This window comes from Mycetomoellerius zeteki, unplaced genomic scaffold (genome assembly GCF_001594055.1).
Source record: "Mycetomoellerius zeteki isolate Tzet28-1 unplaced genomic scaffold, Tzet1.0 scaffold149, whole genome shotgun sequence".
Lineage (NCBI taxonomy): Eukaryota > Metazoa > Arthropoda > Insecta > Hymenoptera > Formicidae > Mycetomoellerius > Mycetomoellerius zeteki.
The window spans coordinates 1331021-1350330 of NW_017256436.1; the positions used below are offsets into that span (position 1 = coordinate 1331021).

Sequence of the window (19310 nt, forward strand, 5' to 3'; positions counted from 1 at the left end):
CGTAATCGACGATTAAAACAATAAGAATCATCTAAATATTTTCTATTATAGGTATCTATAAATCAACAGAAATTAATCGACTAGTGCTCTCCAATTCGTCGGTGCAAATTGAAACATTGAATGGATCGATTGCACGAATCTACGAATTGATTTTGAAAACTACGGACTGTGTTTTAAAAATACGGAGCGTGTTATTATTCTCTGGTGATTTTTCTCAACAACATTTTAGTTCAATCAACGTTCCGTCGTCTCCGGATCTCCGAGCGAATACTCTTGTGCATGCCAGAGAAAAAAAAACACTTATAAAAATACGAGAAACACTACCGATTATATAACCGATCATCGTGTCACAACCTACTACAAGGAAAATTCATGTGCTAAAGAGACCCGACAGCACGGTCACGTGCATTAGCGCATCTCAGCACGCTCGCGTGTACACATGTACACACACGCGCAAGTGCACGGCTCTACCGATCCCGTAAGACTAACACGCTCGCGACAAGGCTGATCGACACCGTTTCTCGGTTGCTGAAGTCATTTCACTTCGCTGGACGTGGAACATCAGATGGAGTGTCGATGCGACATCGGTACCGAGCGACGGCACGTCGCATGAGGCATTGCGTGCACGCGCGTCACGTCACGTCACGTATACTACGAACACCGTTAGCGGTGAGAAGCCTCTTCTCGTTGTCGCCTTTGACGCCGTCTTGTCGAGGCTTAGCGGCACCGTTGTTCGCACGGGGACGCTTGGCTCTGACCCCCTTGAGATCCCGGACCACACGTAAAAGCGACCACCGTAAGACTAAGGCGAACGTCAATCGCGAATCGTTTGCGCATGACGGCCGACGAAGTTAATATCGTCCGTATTTCTCTGTCGTGTCACTTCGTTTCGGAATGGGGCCAAATACCTCGTCGTCAACACCCACGCACTCTCCTCTTCCTTTTCTCCAAGCTGGTTCTACTGCCGTTGGCATTTGCCGTTTTGCTCTCACTTCGCACTCCACCGGGCGAGTCCGCGCGAGACCGCAAGCGCTCGTTGCGCTCGGGAATATCTTCGATTAGATAACGACAACCCATCACTCTTCCGCCTGCAGCAACGTACGGAAATCCTGCTGCAATTTCGATTCGTGGTAACTCCATATATCGCTGAAGTCGTCATCTCCGTTGTCGTCGTCGTCGACCTCCCCGGTGAAACTCGATGACGACTTGTCTTCTTCGGCGAAACGTTCGGCGGGCGATGGCGACGAATAGAACTTGATCTCCAGATCCCGATGACCGTTGGGCGACGTGATGATTTCCGTAGATACCTCCAGACCCTTCGGAGACGCGATGGATCCACCACCGGCATTCGGGCCCACTGCATTCGCGTTCGCTGGTGAGCTTGCTGGCGCACTGCCGATGCTGTCGCCACGCCAAAGAGCTCGTTTGTGTTTCCCACTTTCAGACTGGCCCCCTCGATCGCCGATGACACCGACGTCCTTCGTCGGCGCAGTGATTTCCTCGCCATAACTGAAGTAACTCGTTGGATCGCTCCAGCTACGCCTCAACACTACACCACCGGGCCCGGCGACGGGCCCCGTGTCCCTATTGTCGTCGTGCAGTCGAGAGTGCTCGTCGAACAATCTGTCGAGAGCGCGTTCCTGAAGATTCGTACACGGCGACGTCAAAAACAGCGGTATTTGGCCGAAATGACTACTGCGACAATACTCAACGCCGGACGACGACGGCGGTGGCGGCGGCAATGTCGTCGTCAGGAACGGCGAGTAACCGTTCCGATCGACGTCCCAAATCAGGCCGGCCGGGTCGCAGTATCGACATTGACACGGACCCAAACTGTCCCCTCTGGCAACAGTCTCGCAGGACTCTCCCGCGTATTCATGAACGTAACGTCGCGACAGGTTGCCGCTATCGTTGGCGTGATGATGCCGATAGCCCTTGGGCGGCGCGGTGGCACGAATCGGCGCCGCGATCACGTTACGGTTGTCATCTAACACTTTCACTTGCACATGATGCCGGTGGTGCGCGTACCGTTGCTGCCTAATGTCCGCCATCTCTGTCTGCATCGACGGCGCTCTACAGCCGCCGTAGATATTCTCACGATGGCTGACCGGTGGCCTCCGGTAGTTCCTGAGATGCGGCGTGGCCGCTTCATAGATTCTTGGTTCGTAACAAGTCGGTGCGTACGATTTTACACCGATGACGCTGGATTGTTCCCCGGCTGCGGCACCGCAACCAGCAGGCTGCTGCCGCTGCGCCTCCTCCGGTTTAGCTGCGTCGACGCCACTCGCGACGACGTTGTTCGGCGGTTTGCGATCCTTCTTTCTGCGCTTGCGAGGCTTGATGATGCGAGGCAAACTGTTCTCCGAATTGTTCGAGCCGGAGCTTTCGTCGCTCGCGATACTCAGCGAGTCGATGTTCGCGATATTCGAGGAACCGGTGTTTTCTTTTGCCGTGGCGGAAGAACAGTCGGCGTTCGTCGCCGCTGTCTTGGAATTCGAAGTTGGAACCGTCGTTGGTGATTTCTTGGCGGTAGCATCCATCGGCCTTTGAGGTGCGATTCGCGACGTCGGACACCTCGTCGCGCCGTTCACGTTGCTCGTCATGGACGGGTTCGCGCTATTATGAACGTAATTGCCGGCGATGTTGCCGCAGGATGGTGTATTAGTGATACCATTAGAATTACCACTGTTATTGCTGTTATTGCTGTGCACTTTGCCACGATTGTAAAATCGTCCGGCCAGAATCAGGGGTGCGCCCTGCGTATGAATCGCCAACCTTGATAGGGGACTTTTATGTAGATGACCGCCCGGTTGCACTTGCTGCTGATCAGTGCACGTTTGCTGCTGTTGCTGTTGCTGCTGTTGTTGACCGAGCGACGGCGATGAGCGTTGATTACACCTGCGCGGACTAGACGTCATTGATATCAGCGGCGCACCCGTCCAGCCGCCCGGACCGCCGTATTGCACCTGACATTGCTGCTGATCGGCCAGCCCGGGATAACTCTGCCCTCCATTATAGCAGCCGCGCGCCTTGCCGCCGCGTACCGTCGCTGGTTGTTCCTGCTTTCGGCAAACGGGCACGGGCTTACCGTGCAGTCCGGCGCGCACGTTGGACGAGATTAGACAACTGCCGATGTAACGCTCCACTTCCAGGGCGCCCTGGGAGGCCGGGCTCATCTTACAATATCCGCGGACCGCGCCACCAATGCTACCAGGCGCACGATCGCAATAATCTTCAACAATACGGAATAAATACGACACCTGCACTCGAGCACTATTAACTCCGTTCAGATTCTCTTTCTACTTGTCGTGACACATTACTCCATTGATCCTGATCCTTAGACGGATAAGAATAGTCACAAACTAGCCCATATTCATGATGAGCTTTGACGACGATGGCTGGAGCAACCAAGTTCGGCACAAGACCGTGACGTATTCCGTAGATCGAAAGTAGGCCGGGAAGAGAGGCGGTCGCAGTGATGTTGAAGGAGCATAAACTTGTGACCCTTCACCGAGAACGACCGTACGAGACCGCGGCCGGAACGACACTGAAGCTGGTGGTGCTGGCCGGAGCAACGTTACACCGTTCTCGGTCCTCTGCGACGTGGAGGTCTCCCTACCCGTTCTCGATGCTACCACCACCACGAGCATCAGACTCCCTCCCTTGCCGTCGATGGCACTTCTACCCCACCATCTCCCACTCCTTACCTCCTTTCGATATGACGCCGCACACAGCGGGTATATACAACGCGCGGCACGGTGTCGTATCCTTCCGGCAAACGACGACGCTGTCACAATTCGGCGAGAGGATCTTAGGAGAAAGCTAGGAAAGCGAGGGAGGGAGAGCGGGAACGAGACAAGTCGGAGAGCATCGTCGTCTACCCGTCGCAACGCTGACTGACAAAGACGAATTTACCTGCCTACCTGCCTGCCTGATGCTTATCCGGGTTTCATATACTCTGACTTAGCATAAATTTCATAAACAAATCTTGGACCTGCTTTCTCCATCTCTCTTTTTCTTTCCTCTTTCTCTCTCTTTCTCTCTCTCTCTCTCTCTCCCTCTTCTCTTATGTTTGCTGCAGCGTGAAATATGAGTGAATTTAAAATGGTAGATTACAAAGAAGGAAAGAAAAATTTTATGGCTTTCTGATCTTATTTTCGAGCGGATAAAGTCTAATCAAATTCCCATGGAATGTAAAGTAAAAAAAAATTTGATAGATTTTCTCTTTAAATTAAAAAAATTACCGGCTTTTTATCGCGGATTGACTAGTGAATAGAAAATGTAAATTTAGAAAGAAGCAAGGAAAATGATGTAATCTCGTAGAAATATTAAAACAGAAACGATTAGTCTGAGTGTGTTTTAACATTCCATAGACCTGCAGGCAATTACATAAATTCTTCAATATCAAAGCTATTTTTATGTGATACAATAATGTACATCGGATAATACTGATAAAGTATCACGCGTTCCACCGATATCACCTTCACTTATACAATGAATCATAAAGGAAAAATGGAGTAACGAGCATGTCGATGATTCATCGAGCGATAAGTCGCTCGTTTAAAATGCACTCCGCTTAAAATATCCGTGGTAATAACTCTTCGCATGCAAAACATCGCCTATCGAAGTTTTTTATTTTACACCAGTTTTAAATAGTTCACGTCGAACAGGTCGGACTAATAGTATGACGTAACTTCAGTTCTCAGGAAAAAAATTACGCAACTCATGTTTTGTCGCGCAATAGCGTTAAATAACTCAACAACATATCATTATGTCGTTTTTTTTTAAATATAATTATCTAAAGTAATGACTCATCCAAGTTAAAAAATGTGCAAATAAATTGTTTGCTTTGAACGAAATTCAAGTTCAAATACATTTCAAGCAAAAGTGGAGTAAATTAGGCGCATTTGAAATTTGACATATGTCACTTTCGAAATAATCGGCTATCGGTTTCCTGAAAATCTCGTAACTTAGGTCGCTCTCGACCCGAGGAACGAAATCGGCTATACATTCTCGATGTCAGAGCGAACTAACCGACTACTGTCAGCCGCGAAGCAGTCGAGAGCGGAGAGAGTGCGGAAGAGAAGCACGCTAGAAAGAGAGGTAGGTAGGAGGTCTCCAATATCTTACACTAAGACATCCTCACATCTGGGTCACCGGCTCGAAAAGTGGGTCACAAGTCATCAATCCCTCGCAGCACGCCACTCGGGTCGGATCTCTTTCCACCCACTTTCTCTCATCCGAAACGTCTAATGTGGTGCGGGGTGGTTCAATTCTTTCTCAAAACTCTTCCATCGTTAGATGCATCAGGAAAGTTTGGCATTGCGCTTCCCCATTATTACACGTATTAAAAGCGCCTCTCTATTGGAGCACGCATCAAGAGGAAGTTTTAGGCTCTCGCTTGCGTGTTATTACTACACTTACGGAGAAAGAAGTTCGGAACTGGCTCTCTATTATTAGATACATCAGGAACGAGTGTGTTTGAAATGATCGCTCTATTATTACGTACGAGTCAAAGAAAAGTCTGAAAGCACCTCTTTTCCTCTCTCTCTCACACAAATAGCACGTTTATTACACAACATCTGAAAAAAGTTCGCTGCCTAGCGCTTTATTATTACACTTCTCATTCAAGCGAACGCAAATGAAGTATATTGCGTGCGAAATTCCGAAAATTCCACCTTTAACTCGAATGCAGGCATTTTTCCATTAGCTCCAGAGTAGATTAAATCTTTTTCCTTCGCTGAAATACCTTCTATCTGAAAATATATTAAAACTACCTAATATAGAATATATGATATATATTTTCACTTTATTAAATATGATATTCAATAAACAAAAAATTTTCCATCAGCTATTACGAATATGGAAAATGTAATCATAAGCTTTTTTCTCAATTTTATTCCTGATATATCAAACAGACATACTACAAGATAATGTCGGAAAAATATATATTGGTTTTTTTCCAACATTGCTTGCCTATTGGTTGCCTTGCCTCGATGATAAGTGCATCTGTATAAACGAAATGGAGTCTAAAATAGAGCTCTCCCAGCATGGTTTATTTTTAGATTAGGGTCACGGCGTTTCCTAGTGTACGATAAATTGTGTTTCTTGATCAGAGATAAGAGGATTGCGATGCGATGGCGATGCACGAGCTATCGCGCGTCCCGATCGAGGATGTGCTATTAGCGATTGTTACAAACTGATTTTGATGTCCCGTCGCGCGATCGGTCGCTCGATAAAGTGGCCATCCGCGATTAACACCGCCATAGATTGGCATTATTGTGAAATGTGTCGAACCATTAAACCGCAACGCGACATTGTTATCACGTCAGAAACAAACAGTCGTTATAATTGTTGCCTTACTTTTATTTGATCAGCTGGCTGATAACAACTAGCCATAGGTATACAGCGTAATAAAATGTATGGTATCCAAAAAAACATATAGGTTAAAAAGCAAATGTTTGTGAATTTATCGCATATCGTTATTGCTGCCAGTTCTATGATATTATAAACAGACAAAATCAAACTTGTTTAACAATTATTCGTAAAATACTTACAAAATATGCATATTTTAGTAATCAAAGTGTAGATTTTGTTCTGGGGCCGCAGAATATATAATATATAATAAATAAAGAGTAAAGTTTCTGTCAATTAAAATAAATTAAAACAAAATTCTGTGTAAATCAAAAATTTTTTTTAAATTAAAGATAAACATGACGATCAGATTCTCGATTAAACTAGAAAAGCTCTGACCGAAATTGAGCACCGTGACTCTCCATCACAGATGTTCAGGATGAAGGAGAGACGCGGAGGCGCTTTTCTTGTCGAAGGTAAACGAAGCGCGTCGGGAAATAATGAAAAATAGACGAAGCGCGACGTGAAAGTGCGCTACAAGCGTACTTCAGAAAATCTTAGTCGATAAGTACGCTTGAATGAGCGATTCCTGAGTGAAAGCGACTACAACAATGATTTATACGCGATAAAAATCGGAAGGAAAAAGATAGAGATATAAGATAAACTGAAATAATAAAAATAAGAACTGCTTCAGCGAACGAATTTTGATAAATAAGGGAAAAATTGTTTCATTAAAGGAACAAAATCTATCATTCATATAAGATGTCTTACCAATTCATTGATCTTATTAAATAGTGATGAGATTAATGCATAATGACAAGTAAATGTTTATAAAATATTTCGAAGTAAAACAAATTCATTAAACGTTGAATATCTCTTAAGACATCGTCATGCAAGAAAATTCCACTCTAAATAGATGAAAGCAACGATTTTGCATGATTGTAACAGACACGACGGTGTATGCGCACAAAGATCGGAGAAGCGTTTAATAATGCTTTACGACAGGATGATTCTCGACGCGAGATCTCGCAATAGCATCGCGCGTTAATATACAATACATACATCCTGTAAACGCGGCCGCCATCGTAGATAAACATCAAACAGTTTCGACACACCGAGGAATTTATCGGATAATGACGAAAAAAATTCGCAACGGGAAAAATTCGCTAAAGAACGGGAACAAAAACGTTCAGTGAGCTACAGTGAAACTTGTGCACGTACCGCGGAAAATGGGGTTGCTTTGATCTCGCGAAATGACTTTGATCACGCAGCGATATTTTCGAGCGATAATTTTTTTTCAACGTTATACAGCTACGGTTCACTTGCTGGAAAATACATTGTGTCGAACACAAATGGCAGGAATGTCTATTATTTCAAGTACGGAAACCTCATTTAGAAATATTGATGTTCAACGAAAGTAACTTTGTCAGTTCAAAACGATTCCAATATAATCCAATCCAATTTCAATTTCGAGCGCGATATTGACCGCAACGCGTATGTAGCACTACAAATTTCTGTAAAGAGACCAATTTACATATAACATTCTTTTTAAAATCAGGCAAAAGACTTGCAATTAACATTTTATCTAAAATCAATATTTATCTAAATCAATAATATATTTCTTTCTAAAATAAATTTTTATAATATATTTATGCACTCACAAACATACTAGATTTTCAAGAAATGAATAAAGACAAAAAAATTTATTTTTTTATTATAACAGTACAGGCAGATGACATTTTTGCTGCACTTTCAAATGCATTAATTGTAATAAATGTATGACTTAGTACACTTGAGATTGGAAATTTCCAATCGACATGCTCGACCGATCATACCGATATGAACGCTAAGGATACAATGCATTCGCAACCAATAGGAAACTACCAACAGAAACCAATGCTTTACCTACACGGTAATCTCTTAGTGTAATCCGAATTAGGTCTTACATTACGTGTACAATGTCCCTTACGATAACAGAGCATAAATCACGAGCATCGATAATGAGAAATCCACTGTGCGCATTATGGCCGCGGCATACACGCGGGCATCTCTGTAATGGGAATACGTAATTAACATCCCATGCCCATTACGTATACCTGAGACCGTGGAGGTCGTTTTTCTAGATCATTACACCAGACTCCGGACGCCTGGAAAATTGAAGATTAGCGTGCACGTGAAAAATTAACAGCAAAGATAGTAACCGGAGGAAGGCGGATTAATTCGTGATTTGTAAGCTGTCGATTATTAATGGCGATAATCTGAATAATCGTTATATAATAAGACATGGCTTAAATTTATTACAAGTTATGTAATAAGACACGTGTTTAAATTTATTACAAGGTAACACGCTCGTTTAATATTCCTGTCTCAAGTTATAATTTTAGGCAAATGTGGCAAGTTGAAAGGAATAATCCTACATAAATTAAATTTAATTAAGAGACAGTGAACATCAAACTGCCGCACTCATACAACTATTATTTACACAACCAAGGATTGGAGGGCTGTAAAGACACGAGTTCGTAACGTAGAATTAATTTTAGGTACGACTTCATTTCAGATTCACTTCGAAAGGAAGAAGCCGTATCTAAAATCGACTACACAGATTATGGATTCACTTCTTGCGATGAAGCCTTCGAACTCTACGTGACTGCTCGGATTTTAAAATTACGCACGACATATGTGACGTGCTATCAAGAGCCTTGGCTTGAACCGACAAATGTACGCAGACACGTACGAAAACAAACGTTCCTCGGCTTTAGGTGAAACACGCAACATCGTTGGTAACTGCTATTGCAACCGTTGTATAAGTTGCAGCAAAGAACAAAGAGAGCAAAAAATCAGTTCGATTTTGTATCCCCGACGAAAACAACTTCCATGGCACACGTTTCCGCTTTTTCTTGGATCTGTCTCCTCCGAGTCCGCCCAAAAGATTCATCTTTTCCCTCCCTCCAAGCGTCTCTCATTCTCACCTCCCTCTTGCCTTCTCTCAAGGATCTCTCTGCCTATCAGATGGCCTGTCGATTATTACGCCACCGCAACTATAACTTTTCCTAGAAGGCATCCATTATCGTGATTGTTCGCAAGTTTACGGTCGACGCGGCGCAACTACCTAGCGAATCCTCTCAAGGAGAGGAAACGGAGAGAAACGTAGGGCAGGCCTTAGAGAGATTTCAGTTTTCATCGTCCTAGAAAGCTCCTCTCGATCGGCTCCCGGTTTATAGACGTGAATAAATAACGTATTCGCGTAAAATATTCCCTTTAATAAAATACACTACATCAGATTATAAGTTCGTGTAACATTTTATTTGTTACGAAATCCAACTAATCTGATAACGCGAATAATTCTGACAAGCGTGTTAAAGCATGATATTTTACTTTTATTTTCTGTCCTTGTCCATAACACGTGGAAACCAGAGATTTTATTGTCCAACAATGACAGTATTTCCGGACAAATTTCGTCGGTTTGAAAAATAATTCCAGCGAAAAATTTTTCGAACGCAAATCAAAGAGATTATCAACGGTGGTGGACGATCGATTCACAAAGATTACAAACCATTTTCGAAGTGACACTCACATGATATATTCGCTTGCAAATCGATCAATCGCTATGGGCATTATCGACGATGGAACATGCATAAATTAAATAAGAGCAACATTCAAACGCTCATCTAATAAATATTTCCGATAGTTCAACATTTTGGCATGTTTAATTGGACAACAGAAATGTACAGCTGACATTTCATTGATGTATATTCCCTAGAAACTAAGAGGCCGTGCTTATCACGATAGTAACATGTAGTATTACGCCTAAACGTGTCCGTGCAAATCGCGAAATATTTTTAATCAGCAAAACCATTTCTTATCAAGGCTGAAACGTGGATCATAAATTAGTTGTACTACGCAATATTAAAAGAGAAAAAGTGTTTCAAAGAAATAACATAAAAATTCGAGCCAATAAATCATTCTTCTGCAATTATTTTGTCGAAGACTTCTACATGCTCATGTTACGTCTATGTATATAAAACAAAGTGTAAATTACATAAAACATAAAAATATATATGATCTTTTATATATTCATTCAATTAAAAAAAGTATACACACGACGTAAAATGCTAACTCGCTTGACATTTGTCTAAAGAAATTTCAAACGTGATTTACGACATTCGCGAATTATTTCGTTATTCCATTACGTACCAATCGATCGAGCGCGGTCTTTAATGTATACCGGGTAACTTCCCCATGTGTTTAATTAAATATTTATAAAGCAAAATAACGGGTCTGTCTATGGCCGGACGCAAAATCAATAAACGACAATCTATTCCGCGTTCTACTTTTGTCACGAGGACACCGATTCTCTTTGCCTTAAGAACCTGGAGGATCTCTCGGGAAGGAATATCTCTCGGCCGACTGATTGCCGAAGGCTTCCATGCAAGTTCACGCCCAAGCACTAACGAACATGCGCTAATCGCGACGAAATGTGCACACAGACGAAACTGCGGATAACGCTTCACGGCGGATAAATAGCCTAAACTCCGCCAGTTCCTGCGCAAACTTCGCTCCCGAAATACAGACGACCCGATATTATTTTGAACTAACGAGGGAAGCGAGATCTTCCGTAATTAGAAGAGCTGCTGACTTCGCCGAAACGTCCATAATTAAAATTTAATACTGCCATACTTAACATGCAATACACGAAAAGCTAATTATATTAATTGTATTAATTGCGTCAATGTACAATTACATTAATTATCAGCACATTAATTTTTGTCATCAAATGAAGATTGATTATCAGTTTAATGGCATAAAAAATCTTGATAGACCACAGAGTAATTAAAAAAAAAAAAAACAAGTGTTACAAAACTTCTATGAAAAGTTTCTCTTGAAGAAAAGTAGATGTACCTCGACAGCACAAAGATCAATATAAAATCGATGCCAAGTATCACCACAATAATAAAACACAATATACTTCATAAAAAGTAAGTAGATATAAATAATAGCATATTATAAAGATAAAAGAACAAATTAACTTATAATTTATTAAGAATTTGGATGCACTTATTTTGTAGCATTGGTGATAGAATATGATGCAACTATAGTATGCCGCGATATCGCGATTGCAGTGGTCAATTAATGCTGATTGATGATAAATAGTGAACGGAGGTGTGATTTTCCGGTGATTTTCGCTGACACGCGTCTTCCCGGAAAGACGAAACGAGTCGGCAATCAACCAACTCAGTGTAGGCGGCATTTCGACGACCACGATTTTCACGCGTTCGCAATATCTTATCGCCCGGCACAGCTGCAATAATCCTTCTTGACGTTTACGACACCCGCGAGAACGCGAGATTCAGCGGGAGATGATAGATCCAACTTCCTCGCGGGATTAAATGCGAGTCCCTAATAACGAAACGCATTTTATCGCTGCAGATAGAAATAGTAATCCCGATCGGAAAATAAAGATATTGCCATCACGATAATGGATAGGAGGCATTAACCAAACGTATCGAAACCATCAGATAAAACTACTTTAATTCACGCTTCGCTCATTTTCTTGATTAAAAGTTTTAAAATTTATATCATTCCATTACTTGTTTCGGAAACATTATTTAGAGGTAAATATATACAGAAAACAATAACGACAGAGTTGCAGAAGAGTCGTGATTGGAATCATAATTAAAAGTGAACTCATAAGTGCGTGATTTAATAGATTCATCCACATTTTCCAAATTCGTTTGAATTTCGTGACTGTTTAGCATACATGCTAATAAGATCCGAATAAATCGTTCATCGCGTATTAACAACGATGAAAATGGCGGGATTTGCGTAAAGCAAATGCAAATATTGAGTTCATTGTTTGGAGAGTACCGGGGGAAAAAATACCGCTTTTAATTGAAATCTCTGTTTGAACAATGTGCGACAATGTGAGACATGTATCACGCATTTTGACATGGTACGCCCGAGATAACGAGAATAACGAGGTGCTGTTACGCGACGATAAAATGTGCATTGCAATGACGCAATGCAAACAGCGCGTCTTCGCTGTGGTGAAATTGTTTTCCGCCGGATAAAAAATATTAGCTCGACTCAATTTTACGGGGCGAAATTTATAGATCAATCCGAAACATGCACTTCCCTTGTAAACAAATCGAATCTAATTCAATTTTTCTTTGAATTGTTAACGCTCTTTCTTTTTCATGAGAAATATTTTCTCGCAGAAGACAATAAAACATAACTATTGAGCGCCGCTTTTATAAACAATTTTGAACCTATTTCAAATATCATCGATGTATTCGAAAATGCTTGAATAAAAAAAGATTTCAAGCGTTACTCTTTTTTTTAAATACGTGGCGTTAAAATTTGACTCGAGCCACTCTTTCTCTTTCTCTTGAAATAACTTGGGATCGTTTCTCAAGGCTCGTGTCACAGATAATTCGTGAGAGAAAGAGCATCATGGATCGTAAGCCGCGACAAACGATGCGAAAACGAGCAAAACTACGTCGCACGCGCATTCGCCTTATTATCGATTTTCGATAAACATCGTACTATCCCCGTCGTGCAACAACGGTGGCGGCAGCAGCAGCGCACGAGGGTGGTATAACACACTCGAATTGCGCGCACGATTGGTGAACATTATTCCTCGGTAAAGCGCACATCCGATTCGCTTAGGTGTCAAAAGTCATTTTGTTTTTCTTCCCTTCATTTTCCCGTGTTAAAAGAACGCGATACGAGAAAAGAAAATGATAGGGGGAGGGGAGGGGGGGGGAGAGAGAGAGAGAGAGAGAGAGAGAGACTCGCGGACTTTACTGTGGTCGTTATTAAAACGCATATAGTAACGATCCACCCTTAATACGTGCACGCGGCAAATGAACGGATAAAAGAGAGAAAGATAGGAAAACGAGCCATTAACGTTTTCGCATAACCATCCACGCCCTTTTTCGTTCTCTTCCTATCTCGTGACTTTTTTATTGTAAGAATTATTCGATTTGTGCGCATCCCGAGTTAATGAAATTGTCTGATCTACCGTTATTTACGCGATATTAACCTTTCCATTTAAGAACTAACCCAAGATCGCCATTATGACGTCAACGCTCGGACACGTAACATATATTGTTACCAACACGTAATTGCAATTATGTTGCAAGCTGGACTTAACCAGATACGATAAAGCTGAGTAAAAAATATGTTTTACTATAAAGAATGATCGTTAAAAGTTATCGTAACAATTAAATTCGAGAACGCGACACGACAGCTAAACGTACTCACGAGGATAATAATTAAATCAAATAACAGAGAAAAGGAGAGATTTCTCCATTTTACGACATTCTCCATCAATCATTTCATTATCGTTCATTACCTCTAATCTGCGGCAAGAGATCACGCTCTTTCTGTCTTTCCAGAAAAATCTGGCGAGTTTCCGAGCTTCAAGATGCGTCTCTCTCCTAACACGGCCTAATTCCTCGGATTAACGATCGCGTGGCTTTTTCATTTTGCATAGAGAGAGGGATAATAGGTCAGGTGAGTGGAAGGAAAATTTCAAAGTTAAAAGCTCTATGAGGCGTATTTTCATCAACAATTATGACATCACCGCGAAATATTCTGAATCCCAGATTTTAATCAAGCAACTTTCACGACCCATAGTGAAAGGAAAAAAAAATAAAACCTCGACTTATGAACCATGAAACACCCACCCCGTCAGAATATCGCGTAAAATCTATGCCTCGAGGGGCGTTTAATACTGTGGCAAAAAATAACGTGATTCCATACTATTAATTTGATGATTATCTTAAAAATTGATTTAATATTACTCCTTTTGTGGAAATAAAATTATTAATAAATAACTTTAAGAAATAATATCTATTATTACTTTCATCATTCATAATAAGTTACTTATTCATAATAATACTTTTATATCAAACTTTACCATCATAGTAGCTCATTTCAATTTCAAATTACTTCTCAAATGAAGTAATATAGAGAATAGGAACAATAACCTATTCATAGAATTTTCATTTATAGTATAATAATAATAGCTTTATGGTTTATACATTCTCTCTACTTTAATATTATATTTAATTTAATATAACTCTATTATAATTTTACTCTATTTTTTGATAACTTACTTTCACCGAATTTTTATAGCTTTTTTAAAGATTTTTTCCGCATCGAGCAACGTTCAAATCGCTACGTAAACTAGCGAAAAATTATTTTGCTTACTTGGCAATCAGTACAGATTTATTAAAATAAGATTTGCCAAAAACGATGACAGACAAATCCAGAATTAATTAATCAAGCTCCGATATGCTGTCAATAGTTGGATCACGGTAAAAATCATTACGTAGTTTATTAATCTCTCAAACTCTATATATATATATAGTATACCGAGCTCAATACATTACTCAAATCAAATGCACGATGACTTGCCATGGATGATGAGCGACGAGAGTGATCAGCCTCTCATTCGGAGTTAAATTCGCTTTTATGCAAACTTCCAATATCCATTTTCGATAGACGATGAAGATACGATATTTTCCCACGGAAAGAATTTTAATATTAACTAAGTAAGGCAGATTTATTAATATCACGCGAAACTTCTCATCGGCTTTACAAAATAAGTAATCAATACCAAAGCGATACAAAATATATCTATATATACGATTACTACTTTAATTCCCAATAAGTCACTAATAATTTTACCGATAACTAAGTCGGTAATAATTAGAGACTAAACAGCATGTGTGTGAAATCATAATAAAGAGAGAGTAAAGTACAATTCAATATAAATTGAAGTGGCCAGCTAATTTAACAAGCTCGCTTATCAAACCATTGGAAATTAACCGATGTTTATCCATACATTTCGGTCCTGTGGGACTCTTGCGATAGAATGATGTTTACATATTATTGATTCGGTTACGTGCCGTTGCTGAATTTAGCGTTTGACGCTAATTGGGAGGGAAGTGTATACGTAATCTCGTGGCATATGCAAATCCGCATCACTTGTACATCGTCAGTTAACGGTATCATCAAACGATTGTTGCATATAAGTTTCATATATGTATATATATATATATAAAATACATGTATGCATATATGTACATGTATGCGTACATGTACATATATGCACACATGGACTTTGCACTCACCCGGTGGACTCGAATCGCGAGAAAATAACGTTTCGATTCACGCACGCTAGAAAGATTCATACGCGTAATTAGTGGTATTACCTCCATTTATCCACGCTACTTGCGGAGAAAACGATCCGTTTTCGACGCGTCGAAGTCAGGATTAATATCCCCGGAGTAACATAACTTGCGGTTATTAAATATCGATACCGTGTATACGCCACGAGTAAACTACTCACCCAATACGAGAAGTCAATCATACACCATCGCCGTGATTAAGCCAGAGATCATAACTTACCTGAAACAGAGATTATTAGATGACATTAATAGTAATGTTGTGGTTAAGTAATAGAATATCAAACGTTAACACTTCGAAGTTTATACATATCGTATATGACTAAATTATGCAATCATCGTTCTGAAACTTTTAAACTTGCGTATATATATTAAATATTAATATATATATATATATTTCAAAGTATAATTAAACATACACTACGTTAAAGTAAAAATGATGTAGAGAATGAATAACTAAATTTATGGTTCGTTAAAAGAATGAAATTACTGCAAAATTGAAATAAATATTTAATCAAGATATTCTTGGAGGAAAAGTTGTAACAATTATATATATAATATATAATAAAGTTAGATAAAGGCACAGTAACAATTGCATTGTGTCAATAGGGTAAAGTTGCCGAAATCGCACCAGTTCTTAAATCGCACTACCTCGCTTAAAAATTCAATTATTGTATTTTTATACTTTCTTACGGGTTATTTAAGATCTACATGTAATGCTGTTCTATTATACTCGTGACATGAAGTGCAACAAGAGCGTTGTTATTTACATAAATAAAAAAATCGTAACAGCGTTGCTATTTTTCAACGTATTTCATAGCAGAATTACAGAAAATATAAGTTAAATAACCTAAGTCTTGACCATTCGTCGTGATTAGAATATTATTAAAATTAAATTAATAGGATTAAAATTTGCTTTATACATTCTTTTTATAGATAAAATAAATAAAAGTTAAAAAAAATGCTCTAGTTTCCTAAATCGCACCATAATCTAACTTCTTAAATCGCACGTTACCTAATATTTTTCCATTTCTTATACATTTTTATTCTATTCATTATTATATAAAAATATATATTGTAAATCTATGAAGTGTTTATTTTGTTTCACGTAGAAACTCCTTAAATTACTTCTTGAAATTATCATATGTTTCAGAAATTACGAAAAATATATTCTTAAATTTTTAACAGCATAATAAGATACAATTTTTTCCTCTTTTTATGTAATTTTTTAATTTTTTACATTATCATAATGTTTTAAATGAGGAATATTGGTGTGGTGCGATTTAGACAACGAATTTCCTCGTTGCCTAAATCGCACCATACTGAAAAAATCCTGATTTTAAACGTTATAATAGCGCAAAAAAATTATGAAAAAATTATATAAGAAAGGGAAAAGAGTACAGTTTATTATGCTGTAAAAAATTTAAGAATATTCTTCATAATTTCTAAGTTATGAGCCTTTAAGTAAAAAGCGATTTCGGCAACCTTACCCTACCTTCGTCCAGCACTGTATAATTTTGAAAGTGCATCAATTAATAATTCCTATTTTTTTCTTTTTCACCTATTTGATATATAAATTCCCTTTTATTTTGATTACATACAAATTTTTTCTGATTAGTCAAAACGCACACACATGTAAGATATTTTTCGTGGTGACTTTTCTGCGGACAGATTATTAATTTTTCTCCTAACGTTTTCCAACACTCACGATTTTTGTGAACATAGGTTTTTCGAACCTGTGAATGTGAGGTGCATTAAGGAGAAAGTTATCGACCTCGGGCGATGCATCGCCTTTGCATCGCTTTTACCGCGACGCGGCAAGCGAATGCCTCGAAAAGGTCGGAAGATATCCCGGTGATGTAACCGAGGGAACATAAACCGAGCGATATTTTATTGCTATGGATGTCGATACATCGCGGATAGGATTCGATGTCGAAGGAACGAACGCTCTTGCGTAGGGACGCACCGCGGAAGTGCACAGGGCAGCGCAAGCAGTGACTGGCCAACATCGTTTCTTTATTTTTGTCAGTCGTTACAGCAATTACACGTCTCAGGACTGTCATCGATAATGCATACCTTGGTCTATGCGGCTTGTTAAACGAGTTCGGCATAAGGTTCCTTAAGCAATGTAGCAAGCATCCTGCTAGCGAGCACAAAATCATACCGCCTCATTCGATTCAACCTTGTTCAATTAACCGGTTCGATCAGTAAACTCACATTCCACAGCAATCGCCATACCATTCGGCATAACTGTTGGATCGCTCAACAAGATTGAAATTTTCTAGCGTACGTTATACGTGATGTTGACTAATTTAAGTCAACGGATAAATCCGTGATTGATTAATCTGTATACGCTAATTGCCTGATCTCATACACTGAAAAAAGAATTTAGTAATAACTACCAAATATTTAGTGAAACAATTAAATGTTTCGTTAATATTGTATAATCAAAAATTATTTTACTTTCCTAAATATTTAGTAGGTATTACCAAACAGTAACAGTAGGTAGTATAGTAATACTAAATATTTAGAAAAGTAAAATAATTTTTTTTATATTAATTAAACATTTAATTAGCATTATTTCACTAAACATTTGGTAGCTATTACTAGTCTTTTTCAGTATATTATGCAAAAATAATGCATATTTGTACTTATATATTTTCGTGAGCTTTATCATTAATGAATATATTCAACTCACCAAAAATTGTCGTATTGAGAAAAAGATAAATTTAATAGACAAGATTAAATATCAGTCGTTCCTAATTGTCAAGCCTTTTCGTACATCGAATTCAGCGGAAAGCACAAAAAAATCGCTCCGGCTTGCTGAAAAACGACCGATTGTTAAACCGCACCCGCTCGATGCGGTCTATTAAAGTTACTCCATGTCGGTAATTCTCGCAGAATTTTCTGGCAGCGCACGTAACCTCAGATTGAACTGCCCCGGCACGCCTTAACACAGTTCCACCTAACTATACGATAGTAATCGAAGAGCGATACGATACTCTTGCATAATGTGCAGAATCGACGGAAAATCGCAGGTGGAGTCAAGGTGAGGCCATGGGAAATGAATTTTTTCCGTACAATCCGTGTTTATAATACCAAAATTAGGACACTCATTTGCAAAGGCGGCCGCGTTAAATTGCGTATTTTTCCACTACAGTTCTTCGTTATTTCTCATAAAATCGCGGAATTTTCATTGGAAATTAATCGTAACGAATGTGTGGAACAGCGCAGGTGTAATAATACAAATACACACGAACTTATGAAACTGATATATTTGATTGATGTGTAAAAGAGAGCTGGGCGATGGAAAATTAATAAGAGATCGAGGATTTACAGCCGTCACCGTAATTACCTATGGAAAACGAACGCGATCAAAGTAGCGTGAAGTTGAATAAAAAAACGGAAGCAAACGACGTTTCCCGACAGTTGTCCACGGCGATTCATCACACTGTAAATAGTCGGGCAACATTGTAAACCTCGCTGGCGATAATCAAAAACATAACTTTCACTCGTCCGAGCTACAACGGTCGGTCGACCGTTGCTGCCATAAAATACAATGGCCGCACGTATTGTTGGCCGCATGTACCGCAAGCTAAACGCAACCTATTTTTTCTCGCTCCCCCGGGCACGCGACAAAGGGTATGTATGTATAATCGAAACGCATTGACCGCCATTTGCATAGCACCATCCCGAGTATTTTATGGAAATTGCCGGGGCCAAAACGGGAGAGAGAGGGAAAGAAGACGACATATTTATTAC

At 39.8% G+C, this 19310-nt stretch overlaps 2 protein-coding genes across 4 annotated transcripts in view; both read right to left on the minus strand.

The window, feature by feature from the left end:
- The window catches only part of twin (CCR4-NOT transcription complex subunit 6-like twin), a 526944-nt gene that overhangs the window by 452671 nt on the left and 54963 nt on the right, over positions 1-19310 (minus strand). The window lies entirely within an intron of this gene.
- On the minus strand, positions 323-3467 carry LOC108720303 (uncharacterized). Its single transcript, XM_018444222.1, has one exon. It carries the CDS (start codon positions 3174-3176, stop codon positions 1077-1079), a length of 2100 nt encoding a protein of 699 aa, XP_018299724.1. The 5' UTR covers positions 3177-3467; the 3' UTR covers positions 323-1076.

Bases quoted from the DNA above. Each gene is read 5' to 3' on its own strand.
- LOC108720303 (XM_018444222.1), bottom strand. From the start codon at position 3,176: ATGAGCCCGGCCTCCCAGGGCGCCCTGGAAGTGGAGCGTTACATCGGC.